General features: G+C 37.0%; 1 protein-coding gene across 4 annotated transcripts in view; it reads left to right on the plus strand.

Annotated features, from left to right (window-relative positions):
- SLCO1A2 (solute carrier organic anion transporter family member 1A2) overlaps window positions 1–18,840 on the plus strand; it is a 60,570-nt gene extending 41,730 nt beyond the window's left edge. For 3 of the 4 annotated variants that reach the window (XM_032287748.1, XM_032287767.1, XM_032287758.1), the window contains 3 exons: window positions 9,101–9,165; window positions 9,708–9,825; window positions 13,670–18,840. In XM_032287748.1, the coding sequence (XP_032143639.1) occupies window positions 9,101–9,165; window positions 9,708–9,825; window positions 13,670–13,889 (403 nt within the window). In that variant the 3' untranslated portion in view covers window positions 13,890–18,840. The remainder of the gene's footprint in view (window positions 1–9,100; window positions 9,166–9,707; window positions 9,826–13,669) is intronic. The other variant, XM_032287777.1, reaches the window with a different exon arrangement.
- Window positions 18,841–19,920: the final 1,080 nt, after the last annotated feature.

The following is a 19,920-nucleotide window of genomic DNA, read 5'->3' on the forward strand; positions in this document are numbered from 1 at the left end:
TATCAAATAGTAGGTCTAATTCGAATTCATTCTTTCCATTTTTTGGTGCCCATTAACTATTTCTACTTACGTACCACACTGAGGTTACCCTTTCCAGCCTCTGGTAACAATCCTTTTGCTCTCTATCTCCATGACTTCAATTGTTTTCTTTTTCTTTTTTTTTTTTTCTGAGATGGAGTCTCACTCTGTTGTCTAGGCTGGAGTGCAGTGGCACAATCTCAGCTCACTGCAACCTCTGCCTCCTTGGCTCAAGTGATCCTCCTGCCTCAGCCTCCCAAGTAGCTGGGACTACAGGTGTGCACCACAGCACCTGCTAAGTTTTGTATTTTTAGTAGAAATGGGGTTTTGTTATTTTGGCCTGGTTGGTCTTGAACTTCTGATCTCAGGAGATCCACTCACCTCGACCTTCCAAAGTGCTGGGATTACAGATGTGAGCCACCATGCCCAGCCTGTTTTCATTTTTAGCTCCCACAAAATATATGAGGACATGCAGTTTGTCTTTCTGTGCTTGGCTTATTTTACTTAACATAATGACCTCCGGTTTCATTCATGTTGCTGCAAATGAAAGGGTCTCATTCTTTTTTATGGCTGAATATTACTCCATCATGTATATGTACCACATTTTCTTCATCCATTCATCTACTGCTGAGCACTTAGGTTGCTTCCAAATCTTGGCTATTGTGAATAGTGCTGCAATCAACACGGGAGTGCAGATAGCTCTTTGACACACTGACTTCCTTTCTTTTGGGTATATATTAATACCTACAGGTGGGATTGCTGGATCATATGGTAGCTCAATTTTGAGTTTTTTGAGGAACCTCCAAACTGTTTTCCATAGTGGCTGTGCTAATTTACATTCCCACCCACAGTGTAGGAGGGCTCCCTTGACTCCACATCCTCACCAGTATTTGTTATTGCCTGTCTTTTTTATAAAAATGTTAACTGGGGTGAGAAGGTATCTCATTGTTGCTTTGATTTGTATCCCTCTGATGATCAATGATGCTGAGCGCTTTTTAACATAACTGCCATGTATATTTCTTCTTTTGAGAAATGTCTCAAATTTTGCTCATTTGCTAATTAAATTATTAGATTTTTTTCTGTAGAGGTGTTTGAGTTCCTTATATATTCTGGTTATTAATCTCTTGTCAGATGGGTAGTTTGCAAATAATTTCTCTCATTCTGTGAGTTGTCTTTTCATCTTGTTGATTGTTTCCTTTGCTGTACAGAAGCTTTTTAACTTGATGTGATCCTGTTTATCCATTTTTGTTGTTGTTGTTAGTTATCTGTGCTTGTGGGAGTATTACTCAGGAAATCTTTGTTCAGTTCAATGTCCTGGAGATTTTCCTGAATGTTTTCTTGTAGTAGTTTCATAGTTTGAGATCTTAGATTTAAGTCTTTAATCATTTTGATTTGATTTTTGAATATGGAAAGAAATATGGGTCTAGTTTCACTCTTCTGCTTATGAATATTCCATTTTCCCAGCACCATTTATTGAAGAGACTATCTTTTCCCCAATGTTCATTCTTGGCATCGTTGCCAAAAATGAGTTCATTGTAGATGTATAGATTTTTTTTTTTCTGAGTTCTCTATTCTGTGCCATTGATCTATGTGTCTGTTTTTATGCCAGTACAATGCTATTTTGGTTACTATACTTCTGTGATATAAGCTGAAGTCAGGTAATGTGATTCCTCGAGTTTTGTTCTTTTTGCTTTGGGTAGCTTTGGCTATCCTGGGTCTTTTGTGGTTCCATATTAAGTTTACCTTTTCTATTTCTGTGGGGAATGTTGTTGGTATTTTGATAGAAATTGCATCAAATTTGTAGATTGCAGATTGCTTTGGGTAATTTTAGCAATATTATTTCTTTCAATTTATGAGCTTAGAATATATTTTCATTTATTTGTATCTTCTTCAATTTCTTGAACCAATGTTTTTCAGTTTTTACTGTAGAGATCTTTCACTTCTTTAAGCTAATTTCTAGTTGTTTTATTTCACTTGAACCTATTGGAAATGGAATTACTTTCTTAATTTCTTTTTCAAATTGTTTGCTGTTGGCATATGCAAACACTACTCATTCTTTCTCATGATTTTGTATCCTGCAACTTTACTGAATTCGTTTATCATTTTGAATAGCTTTTTGGTGGAGTCTTTAGGCTTTTCCAAATAGAAGATTATATCATCTATGAACAATGATAATTTGACTTCTTCATTTCCAATTTGGATACTCTATTTATATTTCTTGTCTGATTGCTCTAGCTCAAATTTCTGATAGTATCTTTAATAACAGTGATTAAAGTGGGCATCCTTGTCATGTTCCAGATCACAGAAGGACTTTCAGTTTTTCCCCACTCAGTATGATACTTACTATAGGTCTGTTATATATGGCTTTATTATGTTGACGCATGTTCCTTTTATACCCAGTTTTATGGGAGTTTTTACCATAAAGAGGTACTAAATTTTGTAAAGTGTTTTTTTTTTTTTTTTCACATCAGTTTAAATGATCGTATGATTTTAGTCCTTTATTCTGTTGGTTTGATGTATCATATTGATTGATTTGCGTATGTTGAACTATTCAAAATCCCACTTGGTCATGATGAATGACCTTCTTAATGTACTGTTGAATTTGATTTGCTAGCATTTTGTTGAGGATTTTTGCATCAATATTCATCTGTAATAATAGCCTTTAGTTTTCTTTCTTTCCTTTTCTTTCTTGCTTTCCTTTCTTTTTCTTTCTTTTTTTTTTTTTTTTTTGATGTGTCTTTTTCTGGTTATAGCACCTGGATAATACTGGCCTCATAGAGTGAATTTCTCTCCCCTTCTGTTTTTCAGAATAGTTTGAATTAATGGGCATTATTTTCTCTTTCAACATTTGGTAGAATTCGGCAGTGAAGCTATTAGGTCTTTTCTTTGCCAGAGATATTTATTACAGCTTCAATCTCATTACTTGTTATTGATCCGTTCAGATTTTGAATTTCCTCATAGTTCAATCTTGGTACATTGCATGTGTCTAGGATTTCATCCATTTCTTCTAGATTTTTCAATTTATTGACATATAGTTGTTCACAATAGCCTTTAGTTTAACATAGTTTAACAATTATGTCCTAAAATCCGTTGGATTTCTGTGGTATCAGTTGTAATGTCTCATTTTCATCTATAATTTTATTTATTTGAGTATTCTCTCTTCTTTTTCTAGTTATTTTGGTTAAAGGGTCATCAATTTTGTTTTCCTTTTCAGGAAACCATTTTTTTTTGTTTTGTTGATCTTTTGTATTGTTTTTTCATTTCAATTTCATTTATTTCTATTCTGATCTTTATCATTTATTTTCTTCTACTAACTTTGTGTTTGGTTTGCTCTTGCTTTTCTAATTCTTTAATATGCATCATTGAGTTGTTTATTTGAAGTTTTTCTTCTTTTTTGATGTAGGCATTTATAGTTATAAACTTGCTTCTTCGTACTGCTTTTACTGTATCACATGAGTTTTGGTATGTTACGTTTTAATTATCATTTGTTTTAAGAAATTTTTCAATTTCCTTCTTAATTTTTTCATTGACCTACTGGCCATTCAGGAGCATATTGGTTAATTTCCATGTGTTTGTATAATTTTCAAAATTCCTGTTGTTATTGATTTGTAGTTTTATTTCATGTGATCAGAGAAGATACTTGATATTATTTCACTTTTTTTGAATGTTTTAAGACTTGTTTTGTGAGCTAACATATGGTCTATTCCTGAGAATGATCCATGCGTTGAGGAAAGGAATGTGTGCTCAGTAGCCATTGGATGAAATGTTCTGTAAATATGTATTAGGTTCGTTTGATCTATAATTTGAATTGAATCCAATGTTGCTTTGTTAATTTTTTTTTTTTTTTTGGTCTGGGAGATTTGTGTAATGCTAAAAGTGAAGTGCTGAATTCTTCAGTTATTACTGTATTAGGAGCTATCTCTCTCTTTAGGTATAATAATATTTGCTTTAGATATCTGGGTGCTTCAATATTGAGTAAATACATATTTATAAGTTTTATGTCTTCTTTTTAATTAATCCTTTGTCCTTATATAATTATCTTCTTTGTCTTTTCTTATAGTTTTTGTCTTAAAATCTATTTTGTCTGATGTAAGTATAGCTACCCCTGCTTATTTTGGTTTCTGTTGGCATGGAATATCTTTTTCATTCCTTTATTTTCTGTGTCTCTGTCTTTATGAGTGACATGTGTTTCTTGTAGACAACAGATAATTGGATCTTGTTTTTTTTTTAAATCCATTCAGCTACTTTATGTCATTTTATTAGTTTAGTCTATTTACATTAAATATTCTTATTCATAAAAAAAATGACTTCTTCTGCCATTTTGTTATTTGTTTTCTGGTTTTCTCTTCCTTCTTTTTAAATTCCTATTTTCCTTTCAGTGAAGGTGATTATCTGTAGTGATATACTTTAATTTCTTGCGTTTTAATTTTTTGTGTATTCATTGTATGTGTTTTTGATTCGAGGTTGCCAGGAGGTTTGCAAATACTATCTTATAACCCATTATTTTTAGGTGATAATAATTTAACACTGCTTGCATAAAGAAACTAACAAGCAAAAAGAAAACTAAAAAAAAAAACCTTTACATTTAAACTCTGTCCCCCTGATTTTTAAGATTTTGTTATTTCTATTTGTATTTTATTGTACTGCGTATGTCTTGAAAAGTTATTATTATATTTGATTGGTTCATCTTTTAGTCTTTCTAGTTAAGAGTATACAACACAGTTACAGTGTTACAATATTTAGCATTTTCCTGCTTCCTTACTATTACCTGTAACCTTTGTACCTTCAGATGAATTCTCATTGCTCAGCAACACCCTTTTCTTTCTGATTGAAGCACTCCCTTTAGCATTTCTTATAGGATGGGCTGGTGTTGATGAAATCCCTCAGCTTTTGCTTGTTTGGGAAAATCTTTACTTCTTCTTTATGTTTGGAGGATATTTTCACCAGATATGAAGGTAAAAGCTTTTTCTTTCAGCACTTTAAATATGCCATGCCACTCTCTCCTGGTCTGTTAAGGTTTCCACTGAAAAGTCTCCAGTTGTATTGAAGCTCCATTTTATGTTAGTCATTTCTTTTCTCTTGCTGCTTTTAGAATTATTTCTTTATACATGACCTTGGTGGGTTTATTGAATGCCTTGAGGTAATCTTCTTTGGGTTAAATCTGCTTGGTGTTCTATAACCTTCTTGCACTTGGATATTGATCCATTTCTCCAGGTTTGGGGAGCTCTCTGCTATTATCCCTTTGAATAATCTTTCTACTCCTACCTCTTTCTCTACCTTTTCTTCAAGGCAAATAACTCTTAGATTTGCCCTTTAGAGACTATTTTGTAGACTTGTAGGTACACTTCACTCCTTTTTACTCTGTTTTTCTTTTACATCCCTTACCATATATTTTCAAATAGCCTATCTTCAAGGTCACTAAATCTTTCTTCTGCTTGATAACTTCTGCCATTAAGGGATTCTGAGGCATTCTTTAGTATGTCACTGCATTTTTTAACCGTAGAATATCTGCTTATTTTTATTTATGTCAACCTCCTTGTAAAATTCATCTGATAGTGTTCTGAATGTTTTCTCTGTATTATCTTGAATTTCTTTGAGTTTCCTCAAAATAGCCATTTTGAACCCTCCATCTGAAAGGTCACATGTTTCTGTTTCCCCAGAATTGGTCCCTGCTGCCTTGTTTAGTTCCTTTGGTGAGGTCATGTTTTCCTGTATGTTCTTTATGCTTGTCAATATTTGCTGATGTCTAAACATTGAAGAGTTAGGCATTTATTGTAATCTTCATAGTCTGGGTTTGTTTGTGCCCCTCCTTCTTAAGCAGGTTTTCCAGGTATTCAAACGGACTTGGGACCCCAAGCCCAATAATGCTGTGGTTCATATAGACTCATAGAGTTACCATTTTGAAGGTCTTGGATAAAGCCAAAAGAATTCTCTGGATTACTAGGCAGAGATTCTTGTTCTTTTGCCATAATTTCTCCCAAACAAATGGAGCCTCTCGGTGCTGAGCTGCCTGGAACTGGGGGTAGGGTGATGCAAGCACCCCTGTGGTCACCACCACTGGGACTGTGCTGGGTTAGAGTGGAATCCAGCACAGCACTAGTCTCACCCAAGGCCCACCTCTACCTGGCTACCACCTATGTTTGCTGAAGGCCCTACATTACAATCAGCCAGTGGTGATCCAGCCATGTTTTTGTCCTTCCTTTCAGAGCTGTGAGTTTTCCCAGTCCCCAGGAAGGTCCAGAGATGCCAACCAGGAGCCTGCAATGGGTGAAAAAAAAAAAACAAACCACATAAATCTGCCTTGTGTTCTATTCTACTGTGGCTGAGCTGACGCTCAGACTACAAGAAACACCTTTTTGCTCTTCCTTTCCCTTTCCAAAGACAGAGGAGCCTCACCCCATGGACACCACCACCACAGGCCCATAGAGAGTACTGTCAGGCTACCACTGATGTTTACTTAAGGCACGAGAGTTCTTCAGCCAGCCTGTGTGAATGCCGCCAGGCCTAGGACTCACCCTTCAGTGCAGTTGGCTCTCCTCTGGCCCAGAAGGGCAGGTACAGAAATGCCATCCAAGACCCAAGGCCCAGAATCTGGGACTGTAAAAATGTGCTTGGTGCTCTACCCCAAGGGTCCCTACTTATTGGGCCAAAGACTATTACTAGACCCTGGCCTGGTAGAAATCTGGCCTCACAGCAGGAGGGAGCAGTGAGCATTACCCCCGAGCTCTGCCTCCTATCAGATCAGCTGTAGCATTAGATTCTCATCCAAGTGTGAACCCTATTGTGAACTGCACATGTGAGGGATCTAGGTTGCACACTCCTTATGAGAATCTAATGCCTGATGATCTGAGGTGAAACAGTTTCATTCAAAATCATCCCCGACTCCTGCCTGGTAAGTGGAAAAATCGTGTTCCACAAAACCAGTCCCTCATGCGAAAGGTTTGGGGACTGCTGCTCTACCCCACTGTGGCTGAGCTGTTATCTAAGATGCACAACAAAATTCCCTTTGCTCCCTGTGCCTGTGCTTTTCTCAAACAGAAAGTCTCTCCCCACAGCCACCACAGCTGTGAATGTACTGAGTCTCATCTAAAGCCAGCACACCTGAGTCTCACCCAGGGCCCATGACATGCTACCTGAGTATAGCTGTTGGTTATTCAGACCCCAAAGGCTCGTTAGCCAGCAGGTGATGTATCCTGCCAGTACCGAGTCCTCTTCAAGACATTAGGTTCCCTTCTGGTCCAGGGTATGTGTAGAAATGCCACCCAGGAGCTAGGGCCTGGAATGGGCACCTCCTGACCCTTACCAGTGCCCTATCCTACTGTGGGCAAGCTGGTATCACAGATGCAGACAAAGTCTTCTTTACCCGTTCCTCTCCTCTCCTCAAGTGAAAGGAAGGGTTCTCTTTTGGAGCCACAAGCTGTGCTGCCTGCGGTTGTGTGAAGGGTGGGACGAGCACTTCCTTAGCTGCCCTGGCTGGTGTCTCAGTTGGTGATGTGACCCCAAGTCCACTGGCTCTGAGCCCAGCTCAGCACTAGGACTTGTCTGGGAGTTGTAGTCCTTGCAGCCTAGACTGCCTTTCAAATTTATTTATGGAGAACACGTTTGCCCATGCTGGCGAGGCTTGCTGGAGCTCAAGTTCTAACTGTGGGGCCGCGTGATTACTTTCTGGCTATGACTAGTCTAAATGCTCTCATGGGCAAGAATCAGCTGAGTTTAGCTTAGTTTTGCTTTTCGTTGTGGTAGGGCAGCACGGGGTTCAATGCAGTCTCTGAATCACTGCATTCTCCCTCTCCCAAGTGCACAGACTCTCTCTCCATGCCATGTGGTTACTGCTGGAGAATGGGAGGGCTGGCGCTGGTGATTCAAGACTGTTTTTCCCACCCTCTTTAGTGCCTCATTCTGTGATGTGAAGTTAAAACCAGGTATTGTGAGTGCTTACGTGATTTTTCGTTCTCACATCTGTGTTTTTTGTGTTTGTGTATAGATAGTTGTTAAATTTGGTGTTCCTTCAGGAGGGTTGATTGGTGGAGCCTTCTATTTAGCCTTCTTGCTCCATCCCTCCCTTATAAAATCTTACACTATTTTGGACAGATAGGTCTGTGTGTGTGTGTGTGTGTGTGTGTGTGTGTGTGTGTGTGTGTGTATCCCCATCTCTACCCTTATCATCTCTACACATAAGTATAGACAGGCATATATGTATACCTGTGGTACCATTTTCTCTTATGTTTTCTAGTTGGTTATTGCTGTTTAGAGGAATGCTGCTGTCTTTTAAGATTTACCTTTTATCCAGCTCCTTTCTTATTTGTTCCAATAATTTGTTGATTTTGTTAGGTTTTCTATGTAGGTTTTTCAGTGTGCAAATATGACAAGTTTTGTCTTTTCACTTCCAAATCTTACACATCTTAGACTTCTAAAATTTCCTTTTAGCATAAATTATAACCTCCAAGTAATTTTTTAACTATGGTTGTGATAGTGAGTATTCTTCTTCTTTTTTAATCTTAATAAGAACTGTATAAAATTTATTTATTAAGTATTATTCTTAGTGCGGATTTTTAGTGTATAGTTGTCATCTAGTTTCTGTGTTATTACAAATAAAATATTTTTTTAAAGATGGAATCTAGCTCTGTCACTCAGGCTGGAGTACAGTGGCACACTCTGCTCACTGCATCCTCTGCCTCCCAGGTTCAAGCGATTCTCCTACCTCAGCCTCCCAGGTAGCTAGGATTACAGGTGCCCACCACTGCATGCTGACCAGGCTGGTCTCGAACTCCTGACCTCAGGTGATCCATCCGCTTTGGCTTCCCAAAGTGCTGGGATTACAGGCGTGAGCCACCGTGCTCGGCCACTAAACCAGGTATTAATTAATAAGAAAAAGTGATGGATAAAGTGCTACTGACCAGAAATGGGCTTCTGTGTAGGCTACCAGCTAGATAATAAAGCCCTGCATAACCAATAAGTGAGCATGAAAGTAAAATTTTGAATGTTTATTATGTGTGACTAGCTTACAACCGGCCCATTTGAGACATTATGGTAATTTTAAACCTTTATTTTTCTTTTAGTTACAAACTTATTTACTTTTCAGGTGTATCAAATCTGAAGAGAAGTCCCTCGGTGTGGGATTGCATACATTTTGCACAAGAGTATTTGGTAAAAATAGTTTTTTTTTTGTTTTGTTTTTGCAATGTTCTATCAGACCAATATTAAATACTAAGTAAATGAGATAATTATTTCAGAAAAACAGTCTAGCAAATGTCCCTTCTGTTTGCAAAAAGCATGTTATAAATATTATGAGAATGAAGTACACACAGAGAGAATTTCTTTTACTTGAAAAGGCCCTATCTGACCTTAATTACACTATTTTTCTGTTTGAAGATTTGAAAATAAAATGAAAGAAAATGCTCTGCCAAAATAAAATGTACATATAATTGGCCCAAAACATTTAAGAAAACATATGAAGCTCAGAATCTTTAATTCAATGTTTTACTCTACTAATGATTATGTTGCATTTTAACCATAGTATAACTTATCTTTTAGTAATTTGGAAATTTTACAGTAAAAGTAACTCATTAGACCATTAGATTTATGTTTTATTAAACTTTGCAGTGCAAATAAAGAAAACTGAAATATTTCCAAGTAAATCAAGTAGCTTAATTCCTGTTGATAGATTTTTCTTTCTCTGTTAATTGTAGCTGGCATTCCTGCACCTATATATTTTGGTGTTTTAATGGACTCCACATGTTTACATTGGGGAACTTTGAAATGTGGTGAGTCAGGGGCATGCAGAATATATGATTCTGCCACCTTCAGGTAAAGATAATAATTTGTTTAAAATTGTTTTATAAGCATAGGCTGTGCATAATGCAGACCCAAGCATATCTAACTTTTTCTTTGTCAAGTGAAAAGAACACTTTTATATTTATTTCCAGAAGAGATACTGATGTTGCATCTCCATTCCGTATTTGCATACTAGAATTCTGTTTTCTCATTATTTCTCACGTGCTTGGTCAATATAAGCACACATGTTTTCCCTAACCGTGGCTTTCAAAAGTTGTTTGTTAATTTCTGAACAATCAACACAATATTGAAGGTAATGGTGGTACGCCGATACCTATCCAAATTATATTACTTTCTATAGCCTCTTTGTTTTATCCTGCATGATTTTATGGGTCTGAAGCCTCACTTCCTCTCACCACCAGTCTCTGGTCTCCAAAATCATATTTTTCTCCCTCTTTAAATTTTGCTGAAGCAATCATCTTCATGTCTCCTAATGCCTTTTTTTTTTTTCCTTCGGTAAATACAAATCGAATTTTGAATAAAACTTTTCGTTATTTCTATTTTCATGTACTCTTTCATTAGGAAATTTGAGTTTTGTTTAAATATGAATTAGCTTCTCTTGATGGGGCAATAATAAAGCTACTTTATTCTTAAAACAATTTAGCATTGCTTAAAGCATTCTAAGATCTTTGTCTTGATCAGCAAAAGGACATGTGTCAGGAGGTATGGGAAGAGCAGACATCCTTGCATCTATCCCCCTTTTCCCCGGAGCTCCCCAGGAGTGATGTGGAGGCAAGCTCAGCTACATGTTGTGTATGCAGTGGATTTCTACAACAGTTGAGGAACCCTAAGGGTCACTATTGAGGGTTGGCCTGGTTCTGCTGCTTGGATTCTGAATTAAATGGTGCTGGAGACACTAAACAGACTTGGTTCCATTCTCTGTCAGTTAGACCAATTAGAATGGTCGATGAAGTGGTGTATTCATGAGAAAATCTACCAGAAGGTAAATATTCTATAAATAAAGGGGAAATATTGTTGGTAGACAATTCTCTATGGACCCCCACATCTCTGCTTTTCTTGTTAGCAGGGGTACTGAGAGCTTTTTTTTTCTGGACTATATTTTCAAGGACGTTGGAACCATAAATGACCTTGGAAGATATAGTGTCTCTCAGAAGGACAGAGGGCAGGTAGTTTGCTGTTCATGATGATAAGAAAATGTCTCCCTTTGGGGCAAAGTTTGGGCAGATTTTTTTGAAGCCCATTTAAAAGATGGGACTTTCTAAACTCAGGACTTCCTAACTGTGGCCCAAATCCACTGTGTGTACAACGTTTACCTGGTTCTTGCTCTGTCTTTAGGACTTGGGGGGGTAAGGAAAACCAGCCTGAACATGAAGCTTGTGCTGACTGCTGTGTTGTGACTAAAAAAAGTCCTTTGTCCCTGACCTATGGGTCCTGTATCTTCTGTTAGCATCCAGGAAACTGTGGCAGTCTAGCCTGTTAGCTTACAAAGGAAGTAAAATCTCAGATTGTTTTATAATTCTTGAGAACAAACTATTGATTACCTTTAAATTTTACGAAAAATGTGAGGATGATTAACTAGATTTATTCCAACCAGTAGAAGGGAAGAAGATGCAGTAGTGGTAATGCATGAGAAAAAAAACTCCACATAAGTTAAAAAATAAGCCTAAGTGGTTTTGCAAATTGGTTAAACTTGTTTGTTAAAAGTTAGTAATTTTTACATCGGACTTTTCAAAATTTGAACTACATGTTGTTTATAAGAGACAGATCAAAGATATAAAATGATTGGAGAAAAGTTTTTAAAAGATTTACCAGAAACGTACTAAATCAACTTCTGCAGTTATATTAATGATTTAAACAAACTATAAGTTAAAGGGAAAAAAACTAATGGAGTTAAACAGGGATATTACTTAATAATAAAAGGAAAACATGGCCGGGCGCGGTGGCTCACGCCTGTAATCCCAGCACTTTGGGAGGCTGAGGAGGGTGGATCACGAGGTCGAGAGATCGAGACTATCCTCGTCAACATGGTGAAACCCCGTCTCTACTAAAAATACAAAACATTAGCTGGGCATGGTGGTGCGTGCCTGTAATCCCAGCTACTCAGGAGGCTGAGGCAGGAGAATTGCCTGAACCCAGGAGGCGGAGGTTGTGGTGAGCCGAGATCGCGCCATTGCACTCCAGCCTGGGTAACGAGCAAAACTCCGTCTCAGGAAAAAAAAAAAAAAAAGGAAAACACTTCAAAGAATATAGAAAAATTATGAACCTATGTAAATCTATCAACATAACTTCAAATATACAAAACAAAAATTTATAAAATTCCAAGAAGAAATGGACAGTGGTTTCTGATATCACCTTCCAAAGGGAGAATAAGGTACCTCTAAGTCAAGAGACTAAATCCAGATTCAATGCTTTAATCCAATTGATGAGGTAAAACACCTGTTACAGGGTTTAGTGTTTCTCAAAATTTAATATTCACTCAGAACTTCACAATGTGACCTTATTTGGAAATAGAGCATTTACAAATGGAACCAGTTAAGTTAAAATAAGGTTATAATGGATTACAGTAGACCTTAAATTCAGTCACTGGTGTTCATTTTTTTTTCTGAATTCTAGTAATGTTTCATAAAAGAAAATTTTAGAAGTAGAAAGATAAAAATAAGAAGCAGAAATTAATAAATAGACAACACGCCATGGAGTCAGAAAGTAAAGAGCTATGTTTTTGTAAAGGCGAAAAGATATTACTAACAACAATACTGTGGAAAGGCAAATAAAGAGAAAAGGCATGAATAAAACATCATTGAGGATGAAAAAGGTAATATAAGTACAGATATTATAATACTTACATAGGGATTTTAGATATAACAATTTAGAAACATATTAAATAGATAATTTTCTAGACAATCATATATTACCAGATTTTATTATAAATCTATAGAAACATAAATATTTTTATAGTTACTTAAAAATGTAAATCTGTCGAAAATGCTCAGCCTCCAAAGGCACCAAGTTCAGATGTTTTTCAGGAAAGTCTGATAAAACCTACAATGAACTGATGATTCCTAAATTATACAAGTTATTGTGAGAATCAGAAAAAGGGAATACTTGGTAATTCATTTCACAAAGCTAGTACAATCTTAATAATCACACTGAACAAGTTCAGTACAAAACAAAAATTTGTAGGCTAATCTTACACATGAAAAAAATTCTACATAAAAATTGACAAATTGAATCTAATAATGTATAAAAATTACAAATAGGGTTTATTTTAAGCATGTAAGGATAATTCAACGTCAGAAAAACTATTGGAGTAATAGATGCTATAAACACAATAAAGGTAGAAAAACCTTGGATACTCTTCCAGCTACAAGCAGAAAAGTTATTTGGTGACATTATTCACATTCATGACTCAAACTTTGAGCACTCTCATAATGGCAAAGAACTTCTTTAATCTGATCAAGATCATCTAAAGAAACTCTCACAAAAGTATCTATTATAATTCATGATCATTCTTTGGAAGCATTCTTATTAAATACTAAAATAAAACTGCTATCACTATCAGTATTAATTTTAAGGTGAAGATCCTATTCAATGGAAAAATAGTAATAACAACAATAACAAAACATTAGGAAAGGCGAAAATAAATTTGGATTTTCTCAATGAGAAATTTAGAAAAAAAAACATTTTAATAAATATTGAAATTAATAAGAGAATTTAGCAAACCCGCTTATATAAGATCAACATACAAAACAATCAGCTGCTTTTATTTTCAGAGTAAAATATAAAGATATACAAAGTTACTTTGCACTAACCACACTGCCTATGTAATATTTAATATGTTTTAACTTTTAAAAAATAGATACATCTACCTTGGATTGCCGGCAGCACTAAGAGGATCAAGCTTTATTCCAGGATTAATCATCCTTATTCTTTTGAGGAAGTGTCATCTACCTGGTAAAAATGTCTCTTCAGGAACTGAGCTTATAGAGACAAAAGTCAAAGGAAAGGAAAATGAGTGCAAAGATATATACCAAAAGTCCATGATTTTGAATGACGATGAATTGAAAACTAAATTGTAATTGCCCTATTATATTACTTTTTTCAGAATTGGAGAACATGCTATACAACTTAATTGTTTCAAAAATTAGTAGAGGTACTATAGATAACTTTTTCTTGTCTTTAAGAACCTCAAAAAAATGTCTTAACTCAAAATAATAACATATTCACTAATGATATTTCTAAGGTATCAATGACACGAGTTTTCTTAGGAGGAACATCTATAACAACTCCCTAAAGAAGATCCTTACAGCCAGCTTTATTTTTATGTTGAAACAGCAATTTCTTTAATTCATGCAAAGTAAGGGTGTACTTCCTACATCTTTTCCAAATAGTTCTAAAAATTTTCTGTTATGAAAGCCTGTTTAATTCCATTGAATCTCTGCCTTGATATTGGAATTATTCAGATGCTTAAATTCTTGTTCTGCTTATGTCAAGATTTAACTATTTTATTCAAGTTTATCACTTCCATTTGAGAGAAGCCTAGATCTTCTTATTCTATTTAGAAATTGTTCTTTAACTCTTCTCATTCATTCTAGACATGACTCATATGATAGATTACTCATAAATATACCCTCCTGCTTTCAATTTTTTTCTCTTCTTTATTACTCATGTTATACATTTGCTCAATTTGTACAGAATACTGACAAACTTAATCAGGTTATTAAAAATCATGAGGCAAAGATTGTTGGATTTTTTTCAGCAATTCAAACCTGGGGACTAAAATCTTTCTTAAAAACAAGTGTCTGAATCAAAGGATGAAAGGCCAGTATTATAAAAACTCCAGCTCTTAAAGGCCATTTGTAATGTCAGATATTGTCAAAGAACCACTTTCTCAGATTCAGGACTCTTTAGACCAATGTTTCTTCCACCCATTGTGTCCTAAGGTAGAACACAAACATTAATTTTCCAAAAATAATCTTAGACAATAAAACTTCAAAAAAGCAGCTTCTGTTATGAAACCGAGGTTAATAAAGGCTAAGATAAATATTGAAAGCTAAATCTACTCATATTATTATTTTGTAAATTATGGATAAAATTAAAAATTGAAGGATTTTAGATGTAGAAGACTTGCTGATTAATATAGGGCTTCTGGTAAAAGAGAGTAGAATGAACAGACAAATTTCTGTTTGTCTACTCTTTATTCTCCCTCCTGCTGAAATGACCGTCAATATATAAGAATGACATAAATCCCTATTGGATGAAGAGACTGGAGTAAGGAAGGGTGGGAGAAGTGGGTGTTAATATGCTATGGTTATTTATGTGTACTGTAAATGGAATGAGAGTGTCTGCAGGGATAGAACAGAATGGAGGAAGCTGGAATACAGAATGCGCCTAGAAGGAGACTGGAATGGAGGTATGAAACAGTTGCCAGTTCAGAGTGTGTGTTGGTAGCTGGACAGAAAGCAGGCCAGTTAATTGAAAGACTTTGTATAGATGCTTTACAGGTTAATATGATTTCCCAAATGATTGGATGCGTCATATGAAACAAGAAAGCCGGCGTGGCTAAGCAAAGTGTTTTGAGCTGCATATGCGTGCTTGATAATTGCTCCTCATGTTCTGATAATCAGAGAGCATTTTCACAGGGCTGTGGATACTTGCATGTGTAATCTCACTGGGAGCTAATAGAAAGGCTAGGACCGAACCTATGTGTTTAACTGAGATGAGAAAGACTGTTTGGAACAGGTTTAGAGGGAAGAATGAAAATTTCAGTTTCAGTTTCATGAAGTTTGAGACTTCATCTCTGGGCATATTAAAAACAACCATGGTTCAAGCTAAGACTGACCTTGAAACAAGAGAGAGGAATTAAAATCATTGGAAAGGGGGAGTTTAACTTTGATGTAGGTATGACTGCAGCAGTGAGGTATTGTATTAAGATTTGATGACATAAAATTTGGAGCCATTTTCTTTGTGCTGGGAGGAAGTGAGGAGAATGGTCTGGAAACTAAAATGAGGAGAAAGGACTTACCTATATTCATAGGGCAGCAAGAAAAAGTTAACAGCCACTGCATGAGCAGGTTTCAGGGGAATCAGATTTTGCTGAGTGTGTAACAGTGAAGAGAATGCTCATTTATGAACTGGAATCTGAGATAAAAAGTATAGAATAGGAGGTATACAGAGGTTAGACTTATGGAAATTAGAAGAAGGGGAATGAGAGATAGCTTGGAATTCTGTGGTTATTTAGGTGACTGACATAAATGGGGGCAGAGGACATAATGAGGTCAGTTCTTATGGATTCAAGGCAGATAGTGTTGGTGAGACCATGAGTGTCAAAATTGGGGAAGCGGTGACTGGGCTCCCTGGTGACCCCTTGTCATGGAGGAAAACTGAATAAGCAAAAACTAACTCAAACTCCTGAGGCCCATTCATCATCCCCTTTGATAGATTTGAGGTGATCTGAGGAAGCTGAGTCTTACTTTGTGCACAATTTATCCACTTGAACTCCCTCAATGGAGCATCACAGGCTCAGAGAGACATGGATGTCGACTTAGTACCTTGGCCTCACTTTTATGCCCTCATGGAGGAGATGGAATTTTACTCTGAAAGCGTAGGGTTCTCCTTAGACACTTCTTAGTGGGGGAAAACAGGTCAGTGAAAGTGAGTATTGGGAGTGCTTTGGGATCCCTCGTGATCTCTGTTGTTGGCATACATGAAGCCTGGGAGTCAGTTCTTATTCTGAGCACTTGTACTACCCACACGAGGGTAGAGATAATGGCATAGCAGACAGACATGAAGAAGCGAAAAAAGAGAACAGGTAGTGAGTAGTCGAGTCAGTAATTCTCTTACTTAATATTGTGGGGAGTATAAAGTTAATGAAACTAAAAACAGTGGTTTAATATATTATGTATAATTCAAAAATTAACCTGTATTTATAGATGCTTACACAGTTTCTTTGTGTTAAGCCACTTACGGTTTTATCTTAATTAATTAATTTTTTATTTCAAAGCAATGAAATGTTGCTTTGTGGAGTCAGTTAGCATTATACCAGGTAAATGGATTTCTGCTAGATCTCCCATTGTTGGGGAGATGCTGGAACACCCCAGAACATGCACACCCTTAAGGTTCAAGGGCTGGGGTTGAGCTCCACATAAGAGACTTTTCCTTCTCCCAAGGGCGATCATTATGTAGGCAGACGTGGAGACAGAACCAGAATGACTTCCTTGTGTGGAAATAGTGCCATCAAAAACTATTATTTTTATGAAATAAATACTGAGAAGATACTCCTCCTCCTAAAATCATTAACTTCTCAAATGATTTTAAGAAATTTGAGTCACGGCACATGAGGTGATAAAGACCCTTGGTCTTTCTGGTATATTAGAAAAGCCTTTTAATTAGTCTCTGGAAAGACACTAGGGATTGCAGCTGAATAAATATACTAAGAATAACAAATCAGTTTAACACTGAGTAGAGTCAGAGCTGAGATTTTCCATGAAAATCCTCTTATGTCTCTACTAACAATAAAGAAGACAAGACAAAAACTAAGTAGCTAAACAAAAGCTCGAAATGTGTAACCAGAATGTTATGTAACCAGAGCTTTTAGATCAGATACTGGCTGATTCATAGGTGAACCCCTCTTTGTGGGTTCTCTCATACACCCCAATTTTCAGAATGTAAATAATTTGACTCTGTAGCCCTTCCAGAAAGGGTACTATGCCACTTCTGGCATAAATCATACACTGAGTAAACATTAATCATCTAAAAATCACTCGTGCTCCTTCAACCAAGGTCATTACCAGAGAAAGCTCTGAGTGGAAGAGGTTGTAGATGTTAAGAGAGTATAATTTCTATATGGGAAAATGCAGAAATTGACAGAATGGTTCTTATTTACTGAGCCTGGAGAATTCTTGTTCTGGCATTTTTAGATCCCTCAAATTTATTACCAAGGGGGAAAGAAAAAAGAGGCAACCAGGCACTAGGCTAAGCTCTTGTTTGCTTGCCAAGGAACTAGAGAGTACAGGTTTCAGGCCCCCTTGAGGAAATCCTCCCGAGCCCTTAGCCAGGAGAAGACTTCCCAACATGGAGAAACTACACCAGTGTTTAAAAGTGTCTAGCTTGGGGGAACAAACTTGAGGATCAAGGGCAGATGATTGGTAAACACAGTCCTGTGCAGAGGGCTCCTTCAGCAGGCATCCCCTGTGACTCAAACACAGTGAACATCTTCTACTTTCTGGCCTTACACCATCAATGCATCCAGCTGCAGTCCATCTTCAAACCTGGAATCCATCTCCTGACTTCGCAGCCAGACCACCCTCCACCCCGTCACTGTGTCCCACCCTGCCCAGAATGCATGCTGTTCTCCCAGAGTCTCATGGAAATGAGGCCTTGCACTGAAATAGGATGTGGGAAACAAAAGGATGAGCGGGTCTGGAGCAGTCTGTCATGGTAGCAGGTGAAAACAACCTGTGGAAAAACACATGAGCTCATTAGGAAATAATGTGACCGACCCCCAGTTGGTGAAGCACTAGAATGCCTATTATCCTCATACAATTGGTGTTTATCTTAATACAACAGAGCTACCATACAAAGCTTCCCTCCATGTGAAAGCCTTCAGATAAAATTCTGCCATCCCTCCTCTCATATCCTCCTGTTCGGACCCACCTCCATGCCCCCAAACCAATCTGCATCATTAAGATGGGCAGTGCCTCCATTGTCACCATCCCCCTCATCCCTGCACATCTCTGCCCCTTCCCCTCTAGACTCCACAACTTCACAGTCTTACTGTTGTAAATATTCCTGTAGAGTTAGTAATGATCAAATGATCCTGTTTTCAGAGGCCTTTTTATTGGTGTCTTCTTACCCTTAAGAAAGGCCATGAAATCCAAAAGGACAACGTTTCAAGGAGAGCTTTGGAGTCATTTCTGTGTGAGACACTATTGCATATTCCTGTAAGATTGCTTTTTTATCTAAGGAATGATGTTGTTTAACAAATGAACACACACAAAAAAGAATTGCAAATAAATTTCTTAACAATGTACATTGGCTTAATCATATCTTCTCTCTTCCACATCCCTTCTTTTCTTCTCTTCCCTAGAGGTCACAAAAATATTCTCCACTTTCATCTATCTCAGTGTCTCCCCTCCTTCAAAGGGAGAAAGGCTGGAGAGAACATGGGAAACCTGACTGCAATGTTAATAGCTAACCTCACTCAGCAATTAATCTCATCATCCACTTTCTTGCAATGAAAGGGTTAACAGGAAAATGGTCAAAGGCTGACTGAGTAGACAGAGTTGGAGGAATTAAATGGTTAATTCACCAAATGTAAAAGTTCCCCAAACTGAAAAAGCACTAAATTAGCTTTGAAGGAAGAACAGAAGGGAGGAGGGAGAGAATATAGGAAGAAAGAAAGAAGGGGAGAAAAATAAAGAAATGTATAAAGTACTTTGAAGACAATAAAAATGCAAGGTTTTGTTTCTATTTTTATTGTAACGTAGACAAAGCTTCCAAAAATAATTTTCTATGTAAAAGTAATTTATCCTAGAGGATTCTGGAAGGATAGCAGAGTAGGGAGCACCAGAAATCTGTCTCCCCACTTAGACAACAAATTCATTGGAAGATTATGTCTTATGTAACTATTTTGAAACTCTGGAGCCTATTAAAGGCCTACAATTTCCAGGGGAAGGCTTAGACATTAATTTTGGTCAATTTCAGCCCTTAGCAGAGCAGCAACCAGCCATCTCCCACTGCCAGTTCCATGACAAGCAGCTGAGCACTTGTTCCAGGAGCAGCTTGCATGCAGTGTGTGAAGGCCTGGGTGGGCAAAATCATCCTGTTCTTCACAGTTCAGATAGCTGTTCTCAGAATGCGGATTGCTGCTTCTAACCACAAAGATGCAAACACAGAAATGGGCAGCCATTGTTTTTGTACCTTGCCTCATTGTTGCAATCCCCTTCCTCATCAATTGAAGTCATTTCCAGAGGATTTAAAGAGTCAGCACCACCTTTCCTCCTTTAATTTCTTTATTTTTTCCCTTTTGAGAGCCAGACATTAAAGACTAAGATATTCAACAGCAACTGTACGTACAAGAAAAATTAGAAAGGGACTGTACATGGCCAG

This window comes from Sapajus apella, unplaced genomic scaffold (genome assembly GCF_009761245.1).
Source record: "Sapajus apella isolate SASKATOON/1434 unplaced genomic scaffold, GSC_monkey_1.0 scaffold2, whole genome shotgun sequence".
NCBI lineage: Eukaryota > Metazoa > Chordata > Mammalia > Primates > Cebidae > Sapajus > Sapajus apella.